Below are 26,033 nucleotides of genomic sequence, written 5' to 3'. Positions count from 1 at the left end.
AGCCATGTCAGATGATTTAGCTGTAACTGGGTAATGCCAAGCTTAATCTCTCTTCCCTTACCTTAATATAAAACATTTTTAGAGCATAGACCTACTTAGTTTGCAACATTTTAGATAAAGCACCCATTATCTTGGCCTTATTCCAGTATCTCTCTCTTCGTGTGACATGTACCAGGTAACCGATGCTGAAAGGCAGCTGTTTTCCCGGTTCCGTATGTATGAGCAGAGCCAGCCACGTATTCAGCACATGCTGCAGAACTGGGATAGGACTCAAGGCCGTCTGCTGAATTCTCCTCCTTCAGAGGAGGAGCAGCAGCGACATGAAGCACCAGAACTTCATAAGCTGCATACCAAGTTGGCCAAGAAGGAGCGGGAGAAAGAAAGGATGAAAATGGACACTGCTGATCCTAAGCTGCTGTCGCCAACCCCCAGCCAGACTCACCTATTGCCCTATGGCACAGAGGGTTCAGAGAATGAGCTGGCAATAGAGCTTATACCCTACATCTGTATCTCTATCAGCAAAAAAGAGGAAGCAAGCATAGACATGCTTCTCAGCAGTATGAAACTGCCATCACTGGATGAGGTACTGCAAGACTTGGGCTGTATTGAAAAAATATGTTTAAGCCCTCAATTAAAGACTAGTTTATAACCTGACAAATTCCAGCTAGTCTATACCCTTATTTTGTGCTGACTTGTAAAAAATAAAAATAAAAGAATAAACTTTTTAATGTAATAAATACACATCCTGAGCTGAGGTTTTACTTACTCTCTGATGTTGTCCCTAGGTTTTGGAAGGGTTAGGACTTGGACCCACAGGTCCACCCATTCCTCCTCCCATGCTGTTCTCAGTAGTCCAATACCCTAAAAGGAGAGTGGTGTCCAGCTCCCGATTTACTCCTGGCAGTTTCACCTTCTTGATGCCCTCATCTCTGGAAGACTCAGCTGAGGAAAAGTGGGACTTGGAGACAGGAGCCCTAAGCCCTACTATGTCTGGCAAGGTATATCCAAGATTTTACAAAAACTTATTTCCTTCCTCATTAATCTACACTCATTAAACTGCCTGCAGAGCTCAGAGACAGGATTGTTGCAAGGCACAGATCTGGAGAAGACTACAAAAAATGTTTTCCTGCACTGATTATTCCCAAGAGCACAGTGGCCTCCATAATTCTCAAACAGAAGAAGTTTGGCACAACCAGGTCTTCTCCAAGAGTTGGTCGCCCGACCAAACTGTGCAAACAGGGAGAAGAGTAGTAAGAGAGGTGACCAAGAACCCGATGGTCACTCTGACTGAGTTCTTGCGAAACACATGAAAGCCCTCTTAGAGTTTGCAAAAAAAAAAACACCTGAAGGACTCTCAGACAATGAGGAACAAGATTCTGTTTGGCCTCAATTCTAAATGTTATGTCTGGAGGAAACCTGGCACAGCTCCTCAGCTGCTCAATACCACCCAAACAGTGGAGTATTGTGGTGGCAGCATCGTGTAGTAGGGGTTTTTTTCAACAGCATGTACTGGGAGACTGCGAAAGATGAATGAAGCAAAGTAGATAAAAACCACTCAGGACCTCACACTGGGCTGAAGGTTCACCTTCCGACATGTCAACGACCCTAAGCGCACAGCCAAAAGAAACACAGGAGTGACTTTGGGACAACTCTGTGAATGACCTAGAGTGGCTCAGATAAAACCCGGACTTGAACAGTGTTGAAAATCCCTGGCCAGAACTCAAAATGTCTGTTCACTAACGACACCATCCAATGAGACCAAGCTAGAGAGGTTTAGCAAAGAAGAATGTCAGAAAAAAGCGTGATATTTCAGTTTTTTCTTTTAAATACAGTTACAGGCATTTATAAGATTCTGTTTTCATTTTGTCTGAGTGTAGATTAGAAAAAAACGATTGTAGTATCAGGCTGCAAAGTGAAGGTGGTCTGAATACCTTCTGCATGCACTGTGTACAAAAAACATCATGGGGATTTGCAAGTGGCAGAACAGAAGTTTTTTCCCTATTATCGGGAGAGTACAAGTTTAGATCCCTTTGTGAAATAGATACTTATTTGTTTGCTTTGACTGCTTAGGATGATGTTACAACCCTTAACAAAGGCAGAGGGAAGAAGGCCCAAGTGAAAGAGGAATCAGCCAAGGGGACCCCAAAAGACAAGCGGCGAATTCCTACAAAAAAAGGAAGCAAGTCCTTAGACACTAGTTCATCTCCATTAAACACTGTCACCCCCTTATCTGAAATTGACCATAGCAAGTTTCTGGAAGGTTGTCTTACAGAACACAGCCAGAGGTATAACACGCAAGCACACACACACTCATGCACAAACTCTCTCTCTCTCTCTCTATCTCTCTCTATCTCACACACGCACACACACACACACACACACACACACACACACAAAAACACACCTTTTTTTCTGTTTTCCCATTTTAACATGTTTAAAAAACTAAAAACAACCCGATTAAATGCTGGATTTTGTTAATATTACATTAAGGCTATTTTGTGAAACGTTTTAAATAAACATATAAGGTAAAACTGTATGTATAATGTAAGGAATGAGCGGCAGAATCCATGTGCAGGATGACGCAGAGCTTTAATGTGATCCAAGCAAACAATTCCAAACTGCAAAACACACACACAAGCATAGAAGACAGGTAGCGAGATCAATAAACCAAAAAAAGAAGTCAGCAAGGCAAACTATACAGGCAATTTGAAGGCAAACAATCGAGAATAAATCCAAGAAACAAAAGCAATGGGTCATACAGTGAAAGACAATACTTGCACTCTGCAATATAAATGGCTTGGTTCGCAGCAAAGTTGACAATACTTTGCATGGTGTGTTAGCATTTAATTGAAGTGCATGCTACACACCACGCCAAGTATCGTCAACTCCGTTGCGGAAGTTAGTATTCTGGTGAAGGCTTCCTTTTGGGGGACTACTGCTAGTGTTCTCTCACATGTCCCCCGCGTAATCTACGCCCCTGCATAAAAGCATTAATGAAAAGCAATTCTCATGTATAATTATTCTTCTTTTGTTCCTCTTTGTTAATGGGTTTATGTTTCTCATAAAGGCTTACTCATTTCCGCTGGGTTGTGCCACCAAATGGACAAATGATCCTGAGACTGTGGTTCCACTCGTCTGTGCCTGGTGATTTTAAACAGACTTTGGGGTTTGAAGTGATGGGGACCAAGCGCTGTTATCAGCTCTACTGCAGAGGCATCTGTGGTTTTCCATCCATCAGCAAAGACCATAAGTGAGTATTACATGCAGGTCTAGAGAACATTCAGTATTCTGATGACCAGAGCTCAGGTTAGCAACAATTTAGCCCATATTCTGGTATTTATTCTGATGGTGTGTTTATGCTCTAGGATGGTGTTTGCTCACTGTAAAATGACCATGCAGAAAAAGAATGACTTACAGAAGACATACATTATCCGCTCAGGCCTGTATGACTTCGGGCCCCTGCTTTGTGGAAGAAACAGAGAAAGGTGCTTTAGTTTTTTACTCTTACAATTTAAGTAAAGTATGCATTCCCTATTAAATCCTCAAATACACTGCTCATACATCAAATTACACTGCTCGTACATATATAAATTAAAATAATGCATACTTGTGAAATTCTGGATTACTTATCATGATTTTGTGAATGTTGCATAATCACATAATATAGGGGAATTTATAGACTTATCAAGGCAAATGCAAGTTATAACACTGACATTGTTTAATTTTAATTTACATAGATACATGGAAAAGAAGTGCCCAGACAATGAAGAAAGACTAGTAATCCACAACAACTCCCACATGGAGGCAGAGGTCCAGTTTTGCCTCCACCAAGACACCAAATCCACCACATTTATCCTGGACCCTTTAAGCATTGTTCTTAAGCCCAATGAGAGAAAGGTACAGTATATGTGAAGACTCTTTTTTATGGCAGTGATAGCTGTATGGATTGGTGATAATGGGTGGGAATTTATTGAGCATAGTGCTGATGACCAAAGACAGTGCCAAAGACATTGGCTTAGTAAAAGTTTGTTTGTGTCTGTTTCTGATTCTGATTCAGAAAGGCTTATTTATAACTAGGTGTTTTGTGTTTTTAACTTATTTTTCTTGCAGGAGCTCAGAGTATCGGCATACCCTACCACTCCAGGTCTTATAGAAGACAGTGTGGTGTGCTGTATTAAGGAGAACCCAGAACCTACTATCTTTCACATCTCTTGCAAAGGAGTCCGACCAGAACTGGAAGTGGACCGCAAGCAACTTAATTTTGATAAGATTTTCCTGGACAGGTCAGGACAATGATACAAACACAAACTCTGTCTCTGGAGTATAAATATGAAACTTCACACATACACAATCCCTGTTTCATACAATCCCCAAAAAACGAGACAGTAACAAAAGGTGGGCACATGTAAAAAGGCAGAAACACACAAAACAGGGAATGCAAATATGCAAAAAAATATATATAACAATATGCAAAAGTATAGGAACACATGCAAAAACACAGAGGGAGTCAAAAACAGCATACAAATACAAAACGCAGGATAAAACAGGCAATTAAGAGTCTGGTGATTGAGAACGTGAGAGCACTGGTGGTTGCTGGGAATTGGAGTCTGTCGTATTTGTCGGTTGCTCCGAATTAGGATACTTGACATTTCAGCTTTACCAATTGTTTTTACTGTAGACTGAAGATGTTTGGGATTAAGATCAAATGATGAACATGAGTTTCAGAAGATCAGATTCGAATTCACAAAGAAATACAGAGAAGAACCATACGGTTCTGGAACCAAGATTGTCCTCTACCAAACTGATGGAAAGGCCAAAGTGTGGGGAAAGAAAGCATCTGCTTATGATCCACAAGCCCATCTGTGAAACATGGCAAAGGTAGAGTCACCACTTGGGTTTGCAGGACTGCTTCTGGAAAAGGGTCACTAAGGTTTGTTGAAGATGTAACCTGATGGTAGCGGGAGAATGAATTCTGAAGTCCTACAGGAACCTCTGTGTGTTAATTTTAAGAGAAATGAATTCCAGTCTAATTGTAAGGAACTTTATGATGCAGCAAGACAATGATCCAAAACACACTCCCAACATAACAATGGACTTTATCAAGGAAAAGTGGAAGGTTTTAGATAGGCCAAGTCAATCACCAGACCCTAACCCAGTTAAGCAGGCATTTCACCTCCTGAAGACTACAGGGAGTGCAGAATTATTAGGGAAGTTGTATTTTTGAGGATTAATTTTATTATTGAACAACAACCATGTTCTCAATGAACCCAAAAAACTCATTAATAGCAAAGCTGAATATTTTTGGAAGTAGTTTTTAGTTTGTTTGTAGTTTTAGCTATTTTAGGAGGATATCTGTGTGTGCAGGTGACTATTACTGTGCATAATTATTAGGCAACTTAACAAAAAACAAATATATACCCATTTCAATTATTTATTTTCACCAGTGAAACCAATATTACATCTCAACATTCACTAATATACATTTCTGACATTCAAAAACAAAACAAAAACAAATCAGTGACCAATATAGCCACCTTTCTTTGCAAGGACACTCAAAAGCCTGCCATCCATGGATTCTGTCAGTGTTTTGATCTGTTCACCGTCAACATTGCGTGCAGCAGCAACCACAGCCTCCCAGACACTCTTCAGAGAGGTGTACTGTTTTCCCTCCTTGTAAATCTCACATTTGATGATGGACCACAGGTTCTCTATGGGGTTCAGATCAGGTGAACAAGGAGGCCATGTCATTAGTTTTTCTTCTTTTAGACCCTTTCTTGACAGCCACGCTGTGGAGTACTTGGACGCGTGTGATGGAGCATTGTCCTGCATGAAAATCATGTTTTTCTTGAAGGATGCAGACTTCTTCCTGTACCACTGCTTGAAGAAGGTGTCTTCCAGAAACTGGCAGTAGGACTGGGAGTTGAGCTTGACCCCATCCTCAACCCGAAAAGGCCCCACAAGCTCATCTTTGATGATACCAGCCCAAACCAGTACTCCACCTCCACCTTGCTGGCGTCTCAGTCGGACTGGAGCTCTCTGCCCTTTACCGATCCAGCCACGAGCCCATCCATCTGGCCCATCAAGACTCACTCTCATTTCATCAGTCCATAAAACCTTAGAAAAATCAGTCTTCAGATATTTCTTGGCCCAGTCTTGACGTTTCAGCTTGTGTGTCTTGTTCAGTGGTGGTCGTTTTTCAGCCTTTCTTACCTTGGCCATGTCTCTGAGTATTGCACACCTTGTGCTTTTGGGCACTCCAGTGATGTTGCAGCTCTGAAATATGGCAAAACTGGTGGCAAGTGGCATCTTGGCAGCTGCACGCTTGACTTTTCTCAGTTCATGGGCAGTTATTTTGCGCCTTGGTTTTTCCACACGCTTCTTGCGACCCTGTTGACTATTTTGAATGAAACGCTTGATTGTTCAATGATCACGCTTCAGAAGCTTGGCAATTTTAAGAGTGCTGCATCCCTCTGCAAGATATCTCACTATTTTTGACTTTTCGGAGCCTGTCAAGTCCTTCTTTTGACCCATTTTGCCAAAGGAAAGGAAGTTGCCTAATAATTATGCACACCTGATATAGGGTGTAGATGTCATTAGACCACACCCCTTCTCATTACAGAGATGCACATCACCTAATATGCTTAATTGGTTGTAGGCTTTCGAGCCTATACAGCTTGGAGTAAGACAACATGCATAAAGAGGATGATGTGGTCAAAATACTCATTTGCCTAATAATTCTGCACTCCCTGTATATTATAAGGATGAACCCAACAAAACAACTCAAAGAGACTGCTTAGAAAGCTGAAATCCTAAACCCATGTCTCAAATCCATCTTTTGAGCTCCAAACCAACCGACTTTGGTGTATAGAAACAATTGCCATTGCCATTCCATTAGTTTGAGACAGGATTGTATCGCTGACATTTTACAATGTATTTATTAGGGGTCAAGCCCCGAAGGGGTGTAGACACCTATTGTTATCGTTAGTTTTCTTCTTCTTCTTATTATTATTAGGGTTCAAGCGTGAAGCACTGGAAACCTATTGTTTTTGTTAGGATTTTTATTATTATTATTATTATTAGGGTTCAAGCGCGAAGCGCTGGAAACCTATTGTTTTTGTTAGGATTTTTATTATTATTATTATTAGGGTTCAAGCACGAAGCGCTGGAAACCTATTGTTTTTGTTAGGATTATTATTATTATTATTATTATTATTATTATTATTATTATTATTATTATTATTCCGCCCTAGAAACGGTCGTGCAGCCCAAACCGTAAGGCCTAGAGAGCTCAAACTTGGTCAGATGGTAGTACTGGTCACAGTTACTCAGGGCCAAAATCTCAGCGGAATCGGACTTCATCGGACTCAGCGGAATCGGAATCGCTTCAGCGCCCCAAAACGTGTTTGTCCCCATAACCCCTAAACCCCTAAAACCCATATGTCCAAATCTCAAGTGCTTTATATCATTGGAATCCTTGGCTCATGACTTAAAAAACGTATATCTCCAATTTCATTTCTGCCATTAAATTTTTTCGCTATCGCGCATTTTATCCGAAACCTACTTTTGCTAACTAGTCCTAGGTTTTTCGCCTGATCAAGACCAATCCAGTGCAGTAATATTCTCTGGAGTCTCAAAGACAATAATTTTCAAAAAAACGTCGAGATTTTGATTCAGGGTCCTTAAGGGGCCCCAAAAAGTTTGGACTGTGAGGAGCCAGTTTTAATAAAATGTCAATAACTCAAGAATTAAATGAGCTATCAACACCAAACTTGGGACACATGTGAAAGAGGTCAAACTGAGGTCACAGTTCAAAAACCGTGGCGATTGGCCACTTCGTGGTGCTATAACGGAAAAATGACTAAAAACAGCCATTTTTAAAAAAAAGCCCTCTAGCGCCACCAACAGTCCAAAAACCCAATTTTGTGCTGACTTGTAAGGCAAAGATTCTGATTCTGGTTCTGACTCGGAGTGGGTGGGGCCTAACCCGGAAGTAGGCGGGGCTTGTCTTGAAATGGGCAGGGCTTTAACTGGTAATAATTAATTTGTAATATTTATAACACTAGCTTACTACCTTTATGTTTTTATGAAATACAGCAAAAACGTGTCAGTCACACAGTGTCTGGTTACTGGTTAGAGACAGTTGAAGGTTTAAAAAAGAAAAAAAATCTCCGACAGGCAGAGACGTAATGCGAGTCGCATTCTACCAAGCAAGCACCACGTCTGAACGAACCCACGTTTACCAGAACTCTACTGGTTAGTAAGTACGTATTGTTAACGTTACAACCCGAAGTAAAAAGCTGAAGAAACCCTAAACGTTAACAGAAAAGACCCGCGAACCCGAGTGACTGAGGGAGAGACAGAGAGCTGTTCTGTGTGTGACTGTGAGTGAGCAGAGCGAGACACAGCAACACAATACATCTGTATGTGTGTAGGGGAGGGGCGCTGTGACTAGCCTATCACTGTAGGGGAGGGGCGCTGTGACTAGCCTATCACTGTAGGGGAGAAGCGCTGTGACTAGCCTATCACTGTAGGGGAGGGGCGCTGTGACTAGTCTATCACTGTAGGGGAGGGGCGCTGTGACTAGCCTATCACTCTAAGGGAGGGGCGCTGTGACTAGCCTATCACTGTAGGGGAGGGGCGCTGTGAATAGCCTATCACAGAACGCTGACACAATCAGCTAGCCAATGATGATTTTCATACAATCCGAGCACAGATATTGACTCGTATTACTCGTATAATACTCGTACTCGGCAGAAGTGCTTTATCCATACCGGATACTCGTTTCAGCCAAGTATCCGGCTCATCTCTAATGGATATGACTTTGTTTATTTTAGGGAAAACTGGATGGGTGAGTACTTCACATGACATATGTTGTGGCACCCTCTGTAGCATGACATATGTAGCATGACATGACATACATTGTCATGTCAATCCAAAGGCCTTAAACGCTTGAACCCGGGAAATGCTGCTTGCAGCTTTAATTAGGGGTCAAGCCCCGAAGGGGCGTAGACACCTATTGTTATCGTTAGTTTTCTTCTTATTATTATTATCATTATTAGGGGTCAAGCCCCGAAGGGGCGTAGACACCTATTGTTATCGTTAGTTTTCTTATTATTATTCTTCCGTCTTCCGCCATTGAAGTCAATGGCAGCCCATAGAACCGTACGTAGGAAAGTTATGAAATTTTGCACACATGTAGAGGCCAGTCTTAGAAGTTACTGTAGCAACTTTGGTGTGTCTAGCTCAAACCGTCTAGTGCCACCAACAGTCCAAAAACCCAATTTTGTGCTGAATCGTAAGGCCTAGAGGCAAAATTCTTGCAACATCGGAATCAGAATCAGAATCACAAAGGTCTTTATTGCCAAGTATGTTTAGGCAAAATTCTTGCAAAATCAGAATCAGAACCAGAATCAGAAAGGTCTTTATGAGGGACACACACACACTTACACACACATTTACACACACACACACTTACTCACACTCGCACACTCACATACTCACACACACACACACACACAGACACACAGACACACACAGACACTCACACACACTCACACACACACACACTCACACACGCACTCACACTCACACTCACACATACACTCACACACACACACACACACAGACACTCACACACACCCTCTCACACACACACAGACACACACAGACACTCACACACACACACAGACACTCACACTCACACAGACACACACACTCACACAGACGAGGAACACACACACTTACACACACATTTACACACACACTCGCACACTCACATACTCACACACACTCACATACACACACATTTACAGACACACTCTCTCACACACACACTCTCACACACACTCTCACACACACTCACACACACATACACTTACACACACATTTACACACACATTTACACACACACACTTATTCACAATCGAAAACATACTCACACTCGCACACTCACATACTCACACACACACACTCTCACACACACACAGACAAACACACACAGACACACACAGACACTCACACACACTCAAACACACACACACACTCACACAGACACACACACACGCACTCACACACACAGACACACAGACGAGGAACACACACACTTACACACACATTTACACACACACTCGCACACTCACATACTCGCACACACACACACACACACTCACATACACACACATTTACACACACACACACTCTCTCACACACACACACACACACTCTCACACACACTCTCTCACACACACACACACACTCACACAGACACACTCACACACACACACACACACTCGTTCACACACACACACTCACACACACACACACACACACTTTATTGTCAAGTATGTTTTCACATACGAGGAACACACACACACACACTGACACACACATTGACACACATACACACACAGACACTCACACTCACACTCACACACTCACACTCACACACACTCACACACACACACACAGACACACACACATGCACACACACTCACACAGACACACTCACACACACACTTTATTGCCAAGTATGTTTTCACATACGAGGAACACACACACACACATTTACACACACACACACACACACACTCATTCACACTCGCACACTTACTCACACTCGCACACTCACATACTCACTCGCACACTCACACTCACATACACACACTCACAGTTACACACTCACTCACACTCGCACACACTCACACTTACACACACTCACACTCGCACACTTACACTCACACTTACACTCACACTTACACACACACTCACACACTTACACACACACACACACTCACACTTACACACACACACTCACACACACTCACACTTACACACACACACTCACACCTACACACACTTACACACACACATTTTGAATTTTCACGTTAAGTTCAGTATTTTACCAATACGATGCCATATCGCTACGAAACTTGGTATGGTTCATCAGCGACATGTTCTGAGCGCATCTGATCGGCTTGACCCTGGTATCGCTGCTTGCAGCTATATTTATTATTATTATTATTATTATTATTATTATTATTATTATTATTATTATTGTTGTTATTAGATTTTTTTTTCTTTCTTTTTTTAGCCATTGCATTGAGTGAATTCTAAAAAATTAGGCTGTTGTAGCACCCTGGCTGTCTAACTTCCTGCATCTTTGCTTGTTGCATGTGTTATTCTTTTTAAATATTCACTTTTGCTAATTTGGGGATAAATAAATTGTACAAAATATAACAGTAATTGTACATTTGACATGATTTGTTGCCATAATAGTGTTATATGATTATCCTGTCATAAACGTAATATAATATCTTCACTTTTCCATGGCTGTGGTCTTCCAGGAGACAGACGCGCAGTCTGCGCTTGCGCAATCCCACCGAACTCCCAGTTGCCTGGTGGCTGAGTGGCCTTGAGGGGCTTGGTGAGGAGTTTAGCATTTCCAAGGACCATGGCATCATCATGGCACATTCTGAGTTTTCCTTGCTCATGCATTTCCATGCCATAAAACCTATTAGCCTGAAGAAGACCATAAGATTGGAGGTAAGGTGCTTAACCAATAAATCAAATGTTAGCATACATCTCCATATCACAAAGTATTATTTTTTAAGATGATAACTCAGCTTGTGTATTGGTTTTGAAAGAATAATCAGAACAGTATCATTTGATGTTGAAATTGACATTTTGTGTGTGTGTGTGTGTGTGTGTGTGTGTGTGTGTGTGTGTGTGTGTGTGTGTTTTCCAGGTGTCAGATGTAGAGAATATTCTTGGTGTTGTCCATACAGAGAACATTAATATTGTGGCAGAAGCTTATGATGTGGTCTTGGAAATGACCTTACCTAAAGGTATTTTAAATTGCTCAGCCATATCCAACATTTTTTTGTTTCATCTGTCCATAAATAACAAATTGTTTGTATTTTATCTTGAAAACAATTATGTTAGGTACGGACAACAGTCTGGACTTTGGAGTAATCAAAGTATCAGAAGAAGTGAAGTTATCTGTTAATCTGAAAAACAAGGGGAAACATGATATTGCCTACAAGTATGTTCACAGCCACATACTCTACATAAGCATCCAATATATATTTTAATTTTTCAAGGAATAAAAATTCCATTAAAAGCTCAGTGGCTAATGTAAAATGTAATTGATGTTTGAGGTTTGTCCTGGAGCCTACGGAGCCTCAAATGCCTAACCTCAACTCAGTCTTCACAATTACACCTCAAAAAGGCACTCTTCATCCCAGTGACCGGCCCACATGTGTCCAAGTCATCTTCTGCTACAACAAGGAGGTGTCTCTTAGACAACAGCCAATTTTACAATGCCAGGTCAGAAGAAAATCCCTTAGTATAGATTTTGTTCAGTCTCTGTTTCATGTGAAAAATAATTTAAGTGATTGTTTGTTTTAGGTCATAGAGCCAAGTATTGATGAAGACAGAGAAACCATAAAGATTATACCCATCAAAGTGTCTGTGCAGTGTGTCTATTCTAAGTACAGCATCTACCCTGCAAATGACATCAATTTTGGTCCAGTAGTCCATGGTTCCCGCAAGACACAGACAATTACTGTGGAGAATAGGGGTGAATTTGAGATCTGTTTTACCATCTCCAGAATGTTTAAAGATCTCCAAGCATCTGAGCAGAAGAGAGGGTACAGACACTGATCCATACATATTAAGATTTGACCATGTTCCTTCATGAATGAGCTTATCTCTGATTGAAAGCCTTATTTCTTACAGAATAGGCAAGAGAACTCTCAGAGAGAGTAACTCTGCAAGACGATTATCCTCAGCCACTAAACTACGCCAGTCTGACTCTGTCCAGAAGGACACTATTAGGGACACCATACCTTCTCAGGTAAGGGACAACCTTTATGTGTCTTATTCTTAGTATATTTTAGTGGGTATCTAGTTGTTTCACCCCTGTTTAAACCCCTGTTGCTTTAGAATTCCAATTTTTAAATTCATATGTGTCTAATTTTTTTGGTAGAAAGTGTTTTTCAGCATTTGATCAGAATGTTGAATTCTGATATTAGTTGATAAACTCTATACCCCAAAAGACTAAATGCTGTATTACAATCCAAAGGTATTAAGATATTAGTTGAGAGGTATGTACACATATGCAACCAAGTTTTTGCCTCCTAAATTTTTCCCTCCTAAAAGCTTTGCATATGATTAATATCGGTTGCTGTATTGCATAAAAATGTGGAAAAACCCAGACATGATTTCATAATTATTCACAAACCTGCATTTATAAAAGGAATGGTTAAAAATCTAAAAGTCTAAAATATTTTACAGAATTTCATTCAAAAAATAAACCAACTATTTCTTTTTTGTCTTTACTCAATTCTGTAGACACGTTTGCCTGTGGGGTTGTTCTCCTTGTCTCCATGCTTTGGCACCCTTTTAGCTGGTGCTCAGCAGGTGGTAACTGTGGACTGTGTGGCAGAGCAGGTAGGCTGCTGGGAAGAGTGCCTGGTGGTGGACATCACTGATCGAGACCCTTCTGACAGCCCAGGAGGGATCATCTACAGGTTACTAGCAGAGGTCTGCATGCCAGGTTTGTAATTTCCTAAAAACCTTTTACTATCTCTGACCTAGGACAGTCGATCTAATTAACACTTAAGATTTTCATTTAAAGTCACATTTATATTTCATACATTCTTCCAGTGAAATGTTTCTCACCACACAAGCCTTAATTTACAATTGTAAAAAGTTGCAAAAAAAGCCGCAAAAAAAGCATATTTTTGTTATTTTTTGTTTTCTAAAGAATGCCTCTGTAGCATAAAATAAGATCATGTCAGATCATGGCCAGATTTTTTTTATGAGCAGGTGGGGGAGTTAGTTTAACTGTGATTGTGAAGTCTATAGCATACAATAAACATTATTTTCATACTCGTCAAAAATACAGTGAGCCCACATGTGCAGTGGTTGGGGAATTGACATCCTGGTAGAGACAAAAAGGATAGGATCAGGATAAGTCTCTATATTTGTCTTAAAGCTGATAGTAACACTGGATAAATACTGTAGTGTTTTATGAACATCTTCAATGTTTAATATTTCAATCCAGAGTATTTCTATATTGTTTCAGGGAGACCTGTCAAAATTTTTGTTTTCGGAAAGATGTGGTAGATTAGGTTTTATTTCATCAAATAGATTTGATACACTTATTTAATATATTCTGCTCTGCTTTTTAGTTTTGTCAGTGGCAAAAACAGGGATTAATGTGTAATAAATCACAGGTAAATTCAAGTATTTAAAATTGCTTGACTGGCAGTATATGTCTGTTCTTTGTATAGGAATAGCCCATGAAGATATTGCGTCCATCTTTGAAGAACACAGATTGTGCAAGAACAGTAGCATGCTACAATGTGAGCAGTATCAGGAGGCCATGGGCGTCTATATCCAGGACGAGAACAAGTTTGTCTTTAACAATGTGTTAGTCGGCCAGTCAGCAAAAGCCCGCTTCCGTCTTACCAACCCTGGCAAAATACCCTGTAAACTTAGTTTGCAGGTTAAAGCTGTCAAGGTATGTTTGTGTGTAATAGCTGCTACTGCAAACATGCCCTGTTTAAAGACTGATTGTATTAATGAATGTGGCTCTTACAGATGCCTATTAGGAGCTCTGAGGTGTTTGAGCTGACCCCTACACGGATGAATATCCCCAGTCACTCACATGCCTTTGCTACAATTACCTTCACTCCCCAGAACATGCAGACCTACCTTGGAGTTTTTGAAGCCTCTCTAGAAGGGCCAACTGGGTAAGTGTAGTATATAGTTTACAGAAAATAAATACACCCACTTTTAATATTTTTATATACACTTTGCCTAGAAGCTGGAAAACAGGTTTGTACCAGACTCACAGCTTTCGCTCTGTCAGGTTCAAGTTTATGCACCATGGCATGTGTTACATCAGTATTTTTGCAGGGAAAGTTAAACATATTCATGCAAATGAGCACTTTATTGAACTGTATTAGCATTCAGACTGATTTCCTGAATAATTCCAGGCATGTTTGTGTGGGTGTTTTAATAAATTATGGAAATCTTGTGATCTAATACTAAAAGCTGTGAATTAATTCTAAAATCGGTGTAGGACATTTTTAAACTATGACACAAGATAATTATTTTGCTAAATTGATAGGCTATAGAATATACATAGAAATATAATTCCAGTATGTTGAATTTACTCATACAGTATAACTGAGATGATTTCTCGGTTCTTTTTGACCTAAGAGTAAATACAAAAAAGTTTTTCGTAAACTTATCGCAAGTGAGACTTTTGCCTCTTGGCTCTATTTTCATGGCTACACAAGTTTCCATTTTTGGTTAGCACTGGCATGTTCCTATTTTAGTTGGGTACAAGCCTATTAGTTCATAAATGAGTTTACATTGCCACCTCCCAAGATCCCCTCTTAGTACAGACATAAGGAAAGGTCAGTATTGTTTTTGTCTTATCTTTATTAGTGTGTTCCCTTTGGGCAGGAGCAAGTTGCTGGTGTTTGATTTGATGGGAGAGGGCAATTTGCCCTGTATAACTATTCTAAAACCAGTTCAGAGAAGCAAACATGGACAGCCAGTCCTGCAGTTTAAGCGGCTTCTGGTAGACAAGAAACAAATTCTCCCTCTGGTCATCAAGAACATTAGCAATGTACCTGCACAGGTAAGAGGAATGAATACTTTCAACACTTTTGTTGTAGGGCACTGATTTACCTCAACAGAGATATATTTACTTTCTTGACATTTATAGGTTAGCATTGATCTGCTTGACAAGATCGGAGTCTTTGCTTTAAGGGCAGCTCCTGGCACTTCATGCAGCTACATCTCTACTTCAAACATAGAAAGTGAGCCTGGAACAGGTCAGTCTTGAACAATGAGTGCTTAATCATGATTTTATAACCTTTATAAGTGTACAAAGTGGTATTTTTTTTCTATCAAAAACTGGTAACATTACATGATAGGATAACAACATTTCATGATAGGATATAGAGTGTGTATAGAGTATCTGTTAAAAATCAAAAACTAACATCTGATGCATTGGCAGCCTTCGGGTTTGTCAGAGGAAGTACATTAGCTTTTATTTCCTTAGTGCTTGGTATACATATCCAATTAGTATGAGAAAAGTCAATAAAACAAACAAGAACAAAAAACATTTTTTCACAGTAGAAAGGCAGGTGGATCATTTGGCCTCCCTGGCACTAATGGCTGGACAGCAAGCAGAGTTTGAGGTGGAGTTTCATCCTGAGGTCACTCAAAGGTTTGAGGCCACCATGCATCTGTTTGTAAAAGACAACCCATATGAAAAGACAGTGATACATATACAAGGAGAGGGCTACCATGACATAATATCTTTGGACAATATCAGCAGCAAGGTTCCTCAGGACCAGGACAGCACTGAAGGTCAGTAAATACCTTGTATCTTTAAATATTTACAAAGGTTACACTAGAATAATTTTTGGATGTTGAAAGACCATTGTTCCACCAGATTTAAACAGAATCTGCAACCATTGATGGTCCTTGAGCAGTGTTAGCATTCTTAGCCAAATACAAGCAAAATACATGCCTTGTCTCCAGCATCGTTCTTTTCTTCTCTACTGTGCACCTCCTACAGCCATATGTGATATTGTGCAATTTGGAGACTGTCATGTGGGCCGGCTTTACCAAAAGACCTTCACTATGACCAATCACAGCAACTCAGAGGTTATGCGCTTTCAGTGGCCTCAGGGTGAGCCTCATCTGTATTTCTCACCTGAGATAGGCCACCTCCATGCCAGATGCACCAAGGAGGTTACAGTAAGCTTCAACTCAGAGCAGCCCATAGTGCTGACTGAACGGGTGATGAAGTGTAAACTCTGCCAGATAACTTTCCAGCAGCCTGTGGACCAAGTGCCTGACTGGGATGACCGTCACAGGACTGTCAAGTGGGTTGATGTGGAAAAGCCGCTCTCACCTCAGAGACCAGCCAAGAAAAAGGTAAGAGGGTGGTGGGAAAACAAACCATTTTGTCAGGATTTCTGCATTGTCAAATATACCCTTAGCATTGAAATATGTTTCTTTCATTCTAAACTCTGGCAATTGTAAGAATTTTCATCTGCAATCCTAATAATGACAAGTGCTTAAATGAAAAGGCTAATATTAAAGAATTAACAAATACAGTATCTCAAAATTCTCTCACAGACTTAAAACATAAGTTTTAGAGGACAGCTGGGAAATATGTAATGGTAGTAACTGCTGTTGTGTTCTGTTTCTAGGTGGTAGAGACTGACCCAGAACCTGCCCATTCAGTGGTGGAAAACTCGTTTAGGGAACTAGAACTTGGGATAAGTGCCATGTGTGATTATGCCAAGTTTGATTGTGATGCTGAACCTATCCTTTTTAAAGACACCATGCTCTTTCAAACCAGAGTCTTCCAGTATGTATGACTAAATGTTGTCTCTGATACTTCACACACAATACATATTTAAATAATTCTAAAAAAAGAAAGAAAAAAACAAAAACACAGTGCATCATTACATCATTATTGCATTACTATTTCATTAATAACTAAATGAAATTTATTGTAATATATGTATCTTATGTGGTGCCTCCAGAATGCAAATGGCCAACAAAGGCACTGTGGAGCTTGAATACTCATGGCAGGTTATGATGGACACCTCTGAGAAGACTCAGGGCTTTGTTCATGGAGGTAAATTTTCAACTTGCATCTAATGATAGCATAAAAATCTATATATGTAAGCACAAAATCTAACATCAGCAATTTTGATGTAAGATATTGGCTCACTAGTGATAGAAATTGCTGCCTTTGAGAAAATTGTAATATTCTTAATGACTCATAGTAGAGTAAGTGAGTGTTAATCTTGTTAAGTTTAAGTTTATGCAATATTATGTGTACAGACATGTCCCCCACTACTGCCAAAGGCAATCAAACAGGGCTGAGGCCAGCCAGCAATTTGTGGAGCCTGTCTACTCTGCTGTTAGGAGATCCAGAGCTTCCTCCATTCACTGTGGAGCCGAATATGGGGCTTATCCTGCCTGGGACCAACCAGATATTTTATATACGCTTCTCTCCTCTAGAAGTATCCTATTATGAGGCCAGACTAGTCTGCAGGTCTGCAAATAAAACACACTTGCTTAATCTTATGTTCCTAATGATATATTTAAAATTTCAATGTAATTTTCTTTCTTTTTTTTTGTTTTTTTTTCTTTACATCAGTTTCATTTGTTATGTATTGTAATGGGTTAATAACCATTACACTTAGTTTTTATCTTCATGGCTAAGAAAAGGTGCATTAGACAATTATACTTACAATGAGTCTCAATTTTTAATCTTTAGTAAAGTTGAGTTCCTTTCAATAGCCTTCCTGGGAAGGCTTTTTTGAGGAAGTGGTGTCTGAACCTCTGTGTGCACACACGCCAATTTAATGGCTCGTGAAGGACACATGATGAAGCGATTATGCGCCAGCAAGTCCATATTAGGGCATCTACATCACATTACTCCAGCTTCTTAGTCTTCAGGAAGCGCTCTGTGTCTGTTGGTGTCTATTGTCTATATAATTGTCTGAGACTAGGGCAAATGAATATACATAAAAACTTGGGTCTTTTCTTCTTTATCATGGAACGAGCAATTGTGTGCATTATGAGCGATTGCTTTTCGGGATCTCTGCTCTTGCTGGCTTCATTCCAGGTTGGAGTTCCGCTTCTGTTGAGTTCCGCTTTTGCATCAGCTTCGGTCATGGAGATTACAGGTTAAGTTGGTGGAAAACCAACGAGAGATGGGTGAGTCCTTTTTCTCATCCTCTCCACTGACTCTAATGTCTTTGCTTCGAATTCAGGAACTCACTTTGTAATTTCTCCTGACCTGTATAAAGAACTATTATCGCTCATTGTCTCTAAGCTCTATCAGTGCTTGTTAGAGTGTACTCCAGCCAAGCACCTTAATTCTTCCACTTTGGTTTCGGTAACACGCTTGGACGATTTCTCTTGAAACAAATATAGAATTACTATCATTTTCTGTATTGGATTCCGAGGAGATCAATGTGGGCAACTGAGCAAGTAGCAGTTGAATTGCCACCGCATTCTCTGGTGTTCTATTAGCTCCTAGAGGTGATCACAAGTGCCGTTGCTTACAGTAGCTAGCTTAGACTGGTCCTATGAAAGGTTAGTGTTGTCCGCTTTAAGCTTTACATCGCTACCTCCTTCCATCTCCATGCAGGCACCTCCCATTTTCGCAGACCTCCACACTGTGGTATTAAGGTTGTGGAATGACCCATATTCCGCCTGTTTATTCTCCTCAGCCTTTTTGGGAAGGCCTACAATCCTGTGTTGCACACAGCTTCAGGTTGTGCTGCCCACTGTTGGCACAGACCAAACTTCGTTCCTCCAAGAGGAACTTCTTTCGCTTCTGAGGAAATGGGCCATAGAACATCTTACACTCCCAGATCTGGACTCCGGCTTTTAAAACCGGTATTTGTTGGCAGACCTGTCAGGCAAGAGGAGACCTTAGGTCTGTCATCCTGTTCAGGCAGGCTAAGAAGGAATCCTGATGCCCAAGGGCTGGGGTTCCTAGCCCTCAGGAAGGCTTCCCCTACTTCCTGCCCCATCACCTCTGATGCTTCGGGGAGCAGTGGGGTCCATGCCCTCTTTCATGCAAAGATCTATACACTGGGTTAGCACCTGCCAGTGCACCAGGGAAATCGGCATGAGGATAACACCACTTTCAGATAATCAGGCATCGTGGAAACTTTTGCCAGGCGTTTCTCAGTGGGTCCTGGATACCGTAGTGTGGGCTCTGATCTGTACTCTGAAGACTTATAAGTTCAGGATGAACAAACTCAAAGTTATTGCTTCCCAGATCAAGTCCGAGGACTGGTTTGTGACAATATCTGAAAAATGCTTATTTTCACATAGGCGTTTTGCCAGAGCACTGGAAGTTCTTGAGGTTCACTTTTGGGGGTAAGGCTTACCAGTATTGTGATCTTACTTTTGGTCTAGCCCTTTTACCATGCACATTTACGAACTGCATGGACACTGCCCTGGCAACGCTGCGTCTCAAGGGTATCCATGTACTGAATTACCTGGACAACTGGCACATTCAGTCCCAGTTGAAGGCTATGGCTGCCAGTCATTGCCAGTCATGCTGTGCTTGCCCATATGAGGTCTTTAGGCCTCAGTTTGGACCCAGAAGTGTGTGCTTTCTCCTTCACGGAGAACCACCTTTCTGGGGGTTGTTTTGCACTCCACCACGATGCGGGCACATCTGTCCCCCACTCTGGTGGCTCCCATTATGCCAGCAGAGAAAGCTATGCGGCTAGGCTGAAGCCTCTCTGTCGCCAAGGCACAGAGAGTGCTCAGCCTCATAATGGCAGCAGCCAAAGTTTTTCCTTTGGGTCTGCTTCACATGAGGTGATTTCAGCTCTGGCTCAGGGGTGCGGGCTTTCATCCTCGCAGACATCCCCTCGGGTTCATAAGGGTTATGCTCCATGGGCTTCGTACCCTTCTTGCTGTATGTAGGAAAGACAACTGCTTTTTGCTTTGGGTTCTGCTTTAGGGGCATGTCAATCTCACAGGACTCTTTCAATGGACGCCTTGCTTGAACGGCTACCCTGATGTGGCCAAGACTCTGTATGCCTTTCCCCCAATAGCTCAGTTCACCACGACCGAGTCAACCTTCTCCTAGTTTCTTCTCGTTGGCCCTGTCGAGTTTGGTTCACAGACCTAGTCTCCATTCTAGATGGCACTCCACTGGTGCTTTACCCAAGGGTGTTCCCCTTTGAAGATATTTGTGCTGCAGACGTTTGGTCCCTCCGCACACCTTTATCAGGTTCTATAAGTTGGAGAGCTACTGATGTTCCGTTCCCAGTCCGCTCGTGCTCTCTCACAACTACTGGCACAGTCATTGGCTGGTGCGTAGGTATCGGAATTCCCAGTACATCATCTCTGATGCAGAGTCAAGTTCCCTTGTAAGGGAACTACTACAGCACGTTACATATACGAAAGAGATGGTGCACCGCTGGCCTCGCCCTGGTGTCCACATATAGAAGCAGGAGTAATGAGACATAGATGCCATAATATGGACTTGCTGGCACGTAATCACTTTGTCACGTGTCCTTTAAGAGCCATTAAATTGGCATGTGTGCACAGAGCTTAAGACACCACTTATTCAAAGAAGCGTTACCATAGCAACAGCCCTGATGTAGCATCTCATTCCCTTAGTAGTTTTCTTTAAATTGTTATGTAACCAGACATAACTAAAACACTGGATTTACAAAAATTTAGCAAACCCTGATGATCAACCATATAATGCAAAATATGTTCCTGACAAAGCACGTTTGAGTTTAGTTATGATAAAAACAGCATTGGATTTTTTTTTAACTCAGACTGAATGATCAATGTGAAGCCTGACAAAAGTTTTACAAAATAATGGGATTTTTATCAATGCTAGATTTCTTGGGTAAATGTTCAAACAAGTGATTTGCAAATGAATCCATTTGTAACCAGTTCAATTAATGAGATAGTAAGGCTTTAGTATAGATTGCCTGGCACTGTGAATATATAATCACCAATTAGCAGAGATGGGGGACTCGAGTCAGACTTAAGTTGCAAATTTGAGACTTGAGAATTGACTTTGACTTGACATTCATGACTTGAGACTTACTTGTGACTTGAGTTAAATGACTCGAAATAACTTGGTTTTTTTTTTAAATCTGTTTTTGATCGCACGCAAGAGCGTAATCTATCCACGTGACGCAGCAGGCAAGCAGAACAGTGGCGGAGCCAGAGGGGTGTCCGGGGTGGCACTGAACACCCCTGACATCTGATTGGCCACCCCAGGTTCCACCCCGAATTTTTAGTTTGATAGCATTGGACGTTTGGTGCTGATTGACATCTCATTTCAGCTATCAAAAGAATAGAACGTCTTTGTTTGACGTTTGGTCGCGGCGCCGCTCAACATTTCAAATCCATCAATCAATGACAAGAAAGAGTTGAGAGGAAGAGAAGAATACTGTAACAGACTAATACTAAAACATCAAATTTCGGTAACTTTTGAGATTAAACATCAGGATTTAGTTTTCCAGAAAAATATTTCGTCGCTATATAAATTGACGTTAGACGCTATTAACAGATTAATCAGACAAGAGAGATCGCTTCGTTCCCCAGTTTAGCCATAATATACATAATATACCTAAAGTTGCCTTGGCCACCCCCGGCCACCCCATGTATAAATCTCTAGTTCCGCCACTGAAGCAGAGGGAGAGCGCGCACTAACTAATAAACCTTAACAGTCGTGACGAAACATGGAAACATGTTACAAACCTGTATAAATTTCTTTGTTTTGATGAACACGGAGGAAGATATTTTAAGGAATGTTTTTAACCAAACCATACATGAACCCCATTCACTTCCATAGTATTCTTTTTTCCCACTATGGAAGTGAATGGGGCTCATGAATGGTTTGGTTACAAACATTCCTCAAAATATCTACGTGTGTTCTACTCTCTCTCTCTCGCTCTCTCTCTCTCTCTCTCCACAATAGTTAATTCACTTCAAGGTTTGTGTGATTCAATAATTGACATTTTTTTGATTGACATCATTGTTGTTGTTATTCTGTTGTTAAACAGGAAGGATCTAATTTAAGGATGTGTTCATGTCCCATTAAAAGGGAATGCCTGTTCAAAAAATGCCATTTGGTTGCATAGGAACCATTGTACTTTTTTATATATACACTTTTCCATCGTCTTCTGCCATGTTTGAGGCATATTGAAACTTTTCATGCTTTTATGTTGGCCTTATTTCAGTTACATTTACATCTTAAGCTTTGTAGTTTTGATTTTAATTCATTTTTAGATTTACAACTCACCTGTATGTGGACGCCTTTTAAAAAAAAATGCATATAATCATTTTTTGTTGCAAATAAAACTATCATAGTCCATAAATACTGTAGATTTTACTTTAATATATACATTTAGTTAAATCATCAAACATCTGTATGACTTGCCAGTAACTTGCGTGACTCAAGCTACGACTTGACTTGAATTGCTTGACATAAAGCAGTGACTTGACTTGACTCTCACAAAAATTGACTCGGACTTGCTTGAGACTTGAAGGTTAAGACTTGAGACTTACTTGTGACTTGCATATGTGTGACTTACTCCCACCTCTGCCAATTAGTACAATTATTTTTTATTCACTATAAAGTGTGTCTTTCCATTTTTTATTAACACTCTAATACTGGGTGTACCTTTGAAAACATAGCATTTAACACAATCTACATTGACTTATTGGCAGCATCCCAAATCTGAAGGACACGCAAGGCCCCGTGATAGCAGTGAATGGATGCAGTATGATGCCTTACTGCCATTTCCACCTGGAAGACTCAGGATACCTCACAGATAACAGAGAGAGCCTTGAGCTCCCTGGCCCACAGAGGTCTACACCCAGAGCCAAGCTGGATCACAACACCAAAGTTATTGAATTCACATCCACAGGGGTCGGCACATCCATCTGCAGGTGATCCATCTGCAGTTCTATTTGTCTTTTGATCATTACTGACATTTTGTTATAATAATCGTTTTGGTAATTTGCATACTTTATTGTTTCTGCAGGACCTTCAGTGTCGTAAATCCCACGAACAAGCCATATTCATTGTTGTGGAAATGTGAAGACTCAGAAGTTAAACCCTTTACCTGCCTCACACCAAAGGACTCAATTGAGCCTGGCAAGAAAGTGGAGGTATAATAGTTTAAATAACTGCATATTATATTCAGCATATGATTATATATATATATATATATATATATATATATATATATATATATTTACAGTATATCCTGATATGTTTAAATTATCCTGCATTTAATTTTTTTATATTAACCTTGAAAAAATCCATTTCCTCAGGTCTCATTTAAATACCATGCCCAAGAACTAGATTTGGTGGAATCCTTCTGGACTTTCTTAATTCCAGAGTATAGGTTCTCAGTTCCCTTCCTGCTGGTGGGCACAGCAAAAGATCCAAATGTGTACATTGATCATGCTCATCTTAATCTCGGCAGTCTGCTTATTGGTAAGATTCCAAGTGATTTTAATTGAGGTTTGAGAGAGGTTCTTTTTCTAACTTTGCTCGGTGTTTCACTATGGGAATCGCTTTAGGCGTGACCAACTGCGGAAGCTCTTATGACACCACATCTGTCTTTGACAGACAGGTCGACCTGCGACCAGGCTCCGCCCTGCCTATATCAGGCAGGTCCACCCCTGTCTACGTCATTCGCGCTTTCTTCCCGTGGGAGACTGCAGCAAGCTCTCTCAGCACATCCCGACTTGCTGATCTCGCTTAACTGTTCAATAGACGGACCGTCATTGGATTCCGTCGGCGAATGCGACATCAGTAGAGGGATTGTGGTGAGTGACATCCCTAAATTTGGAATAATGTCCGCGTCATGGAGATTCTGTTCTCCTGCTGCGTATTCAGTTACAGCGGTAGGAAACATCTAATTTGCTTCGGTTTACGCGTCAAGGCGGACCTACCAAAGGTTTAATCCAACGTCTAACAGGCTAACGTGTCGTGACGAGTCTTTAGACTGCGCTATGTCGACGGCGATTACCCCCGCCAAAGGGCATGAGTTAAAGACTAAGGAGGCTGTATCCCACCCCTGTCCATCATCATGTGGAGCTACCATCTCGGGCAGGGACCCTCATCCTATGTGCATAGAGTGTATGGGCCCGAAGCACGCTCAGACGTCGCTAGCGGACCCGCAGACATGCGCTCACTGTGCGTCATTGCTGGTGAAAATCTTGGAAAGGAGGCTGAAAGTGTCGGTAGCTAACCAGCAGGACCCTTGCCTGTCTGAAGCTGCCTTGACAGCTATGGCCCATCTGCCGCGAGCTAGTAAGAGCTGGGCGGACATGATGGAAGCCGAATCCCTGGACATGCCTCCGCAGTTCGATGGCCTTCTCATGCAGGTGGATGACGAACTGGGGGACGAGGACGCAGATGGCGATGCTAACTCTGACCTCCTCGATCTGGGCATGGATGACGAAGTGGAGGAAGACAATTCCCCCTTCCCAGTCCAACAGTCTAGACCACCTAGCAGGACCGATTCGGCCCCCCCTGCTGACAGCAGCCTGCACGAGGTGTGCAAACGGGCCGCGGGGAAGCTGGGCCTTGCCTGGCCAGCCGACAAAGCTGCCGAAGGAACAGTGAGAGACCTTTATGTTGGGAAAAGGCTGCCGCCGGCCCACTCGGCAGCGAGACAGCTCCTGCCTGTGGTGCCTGCATACATGAAGGAGATGTCTCGATATTGGTCTAGCCCCTTTAAGAGCGAGCTCCCAACCAAGGGGCACTCGATGTTGGAGATTCAAGGAATGGAGGAGCTGGGGTTGGCCGGACCCCCAGCAGTGGAGCCTTCAGTGGCTTATCACCTCCATCCGAATCGACAATCTGTTTCCTCCTCATCTGTTTTCACTGCCAAGTAAGACTGACCGTTTGACCGCCACGACCCTTCAGAGGATGTACAAATACGCGGGCAGTCCGTATGCTCGCTGAATGCTGTGACTTTACTGTCAGCATATCAAGTGGAGATTTTGGAGGAGATGGGGCGGCAGTTGGACTCAGGTGTACCGAACCCGGCACTCTGGGACGAAATCTGTGTCGTGAACGACCTGATTTTGCGCTCCTCACGCGGTGCGGTTCAGGGTTGCGGCCACGTAATGGGCCTGGCCGTGTCAGGTGAGCGAGCGCTGTGGTTAAACCTGTCAGGCCTGAGTGACGCTCAGAAAGCGGAGGTGATGGATGCCCCTTACGACCCGACTAAGGGTTTATTCGGGTCCGCTCTCGAGAAAATGAGAGAAACCAGCACCCTCAGAAAACAGAAGGATGAGGCTTTTCACCTCTGTTTGCCACGCAAGCAGGCGGCGCGACCACCCTCTCAGCCGATGCGGCAGGGCTTCGCAGCAGCCACAGCATCGAGAGGGAGGCTGATGACCGCAAGAGCTCTGAGACCTGCTCACAGCGGACAGGTCAGTCAGCGACCGCGTCCGGGTGGCTC

At 41.8% G+C, this 26,033-nt stretch overlaps 1 protein-coding gene across 1 annotated transcript in view; it reads left to right on the top strand.

Moving 5' to 3' along the window:
* Nucleotides 1-26,033, top strand: part of LOC132851105 (hydrocephalus-inducing protein-like) — a 78,709-nt gene that overhangs the window by 41,696 nt on the left and 10,980 nt on the right. The window contains 26 exon segments of the mRNA XM_060877740.1: nucleotides 176-583; nucleotides 786-998; nucleotides 2,071-2,285; nucleotides 3,068-3,250; nucleotides 3,366-3,485; nucleotides 3,738-3,897; nucleotides 4,111-4,283; nucleotides 11,343-11,541; nucleotides 11,744-11,843; nucleotides 11,941-12,040; nucleotides 12,156-12,324; nucleotides 12,406-12,647; nucleotides 12,736-12,853; nucleotides 13,351-13,555; nucleotides 14,295-14,524; nucleotides 14,605-14,756; nucleotides 15,478-15,655; nucleotides 15,743-15,851; nucleotides 16,156-16,392; nucleotides 16,604-16,965; nucleotides 17,244-17,404; nucleotides 17,583-17,677; nucleotides 17,887-18,100; nucleotides 23,278-23,499; nucleotides 23,595-23,721; nucleotides 23,887-24,052. Coding sequence (XP_060733723.1) covers nucleotides 176-583; nucleotides 786-998; nucleotides 2,071-2,285; nucleotides 3,068-3,250; nucleotides 3,366-3,485; nucleotides 3,738-3,897; nucleotides 4,111-4,283; nucleotides 11,343-11,541; nucleotides 11,744-11,843; nucleotides 11,941-12,040; nucleotides 12,156-12,324; nucleotides 12,406-12,647; nucleotides 12,736-12,853; nucleotides 13,351-13,555; nucleotides 14,295-14,524; nucleotides 14,605-14,756; nucleotides 15,478-15,655; nucleotides 15,743-15,851; nucleotides 16,156-16,392; nucleotides 16,604-16,965; nucleotides 17,244-17,404; nucleotides 17,583-17,677; nucleotides 17,887-18,100; nucleotides 23,278-23,499; nucleotides 23,595-23,721; nucleotides 23,887-24,052 — 4,858 coding nt within the window.

The sequence above is a fragment of the Tachysurus vachellii genome, chromosome 9 (genome assembly GCF_030014155.1).
Source record: "Tachysurus vachellii isolate PV-2020 chromosome 9, HZAU_Pvac_v1, whole genome shotgun sequence".
NCBI classification, from domain to species: domain Eukaryota; kingdom Metazoa; phylum Chordata; class Actinopteri; order Siluriformes; family Bagridae; genus Tachysurus; species Tachysurus vachellii.
Note: the sequence above shows the minus strand (reverse complement) of the source record. Positions and strands in the feature narration are given on the sequence as shown.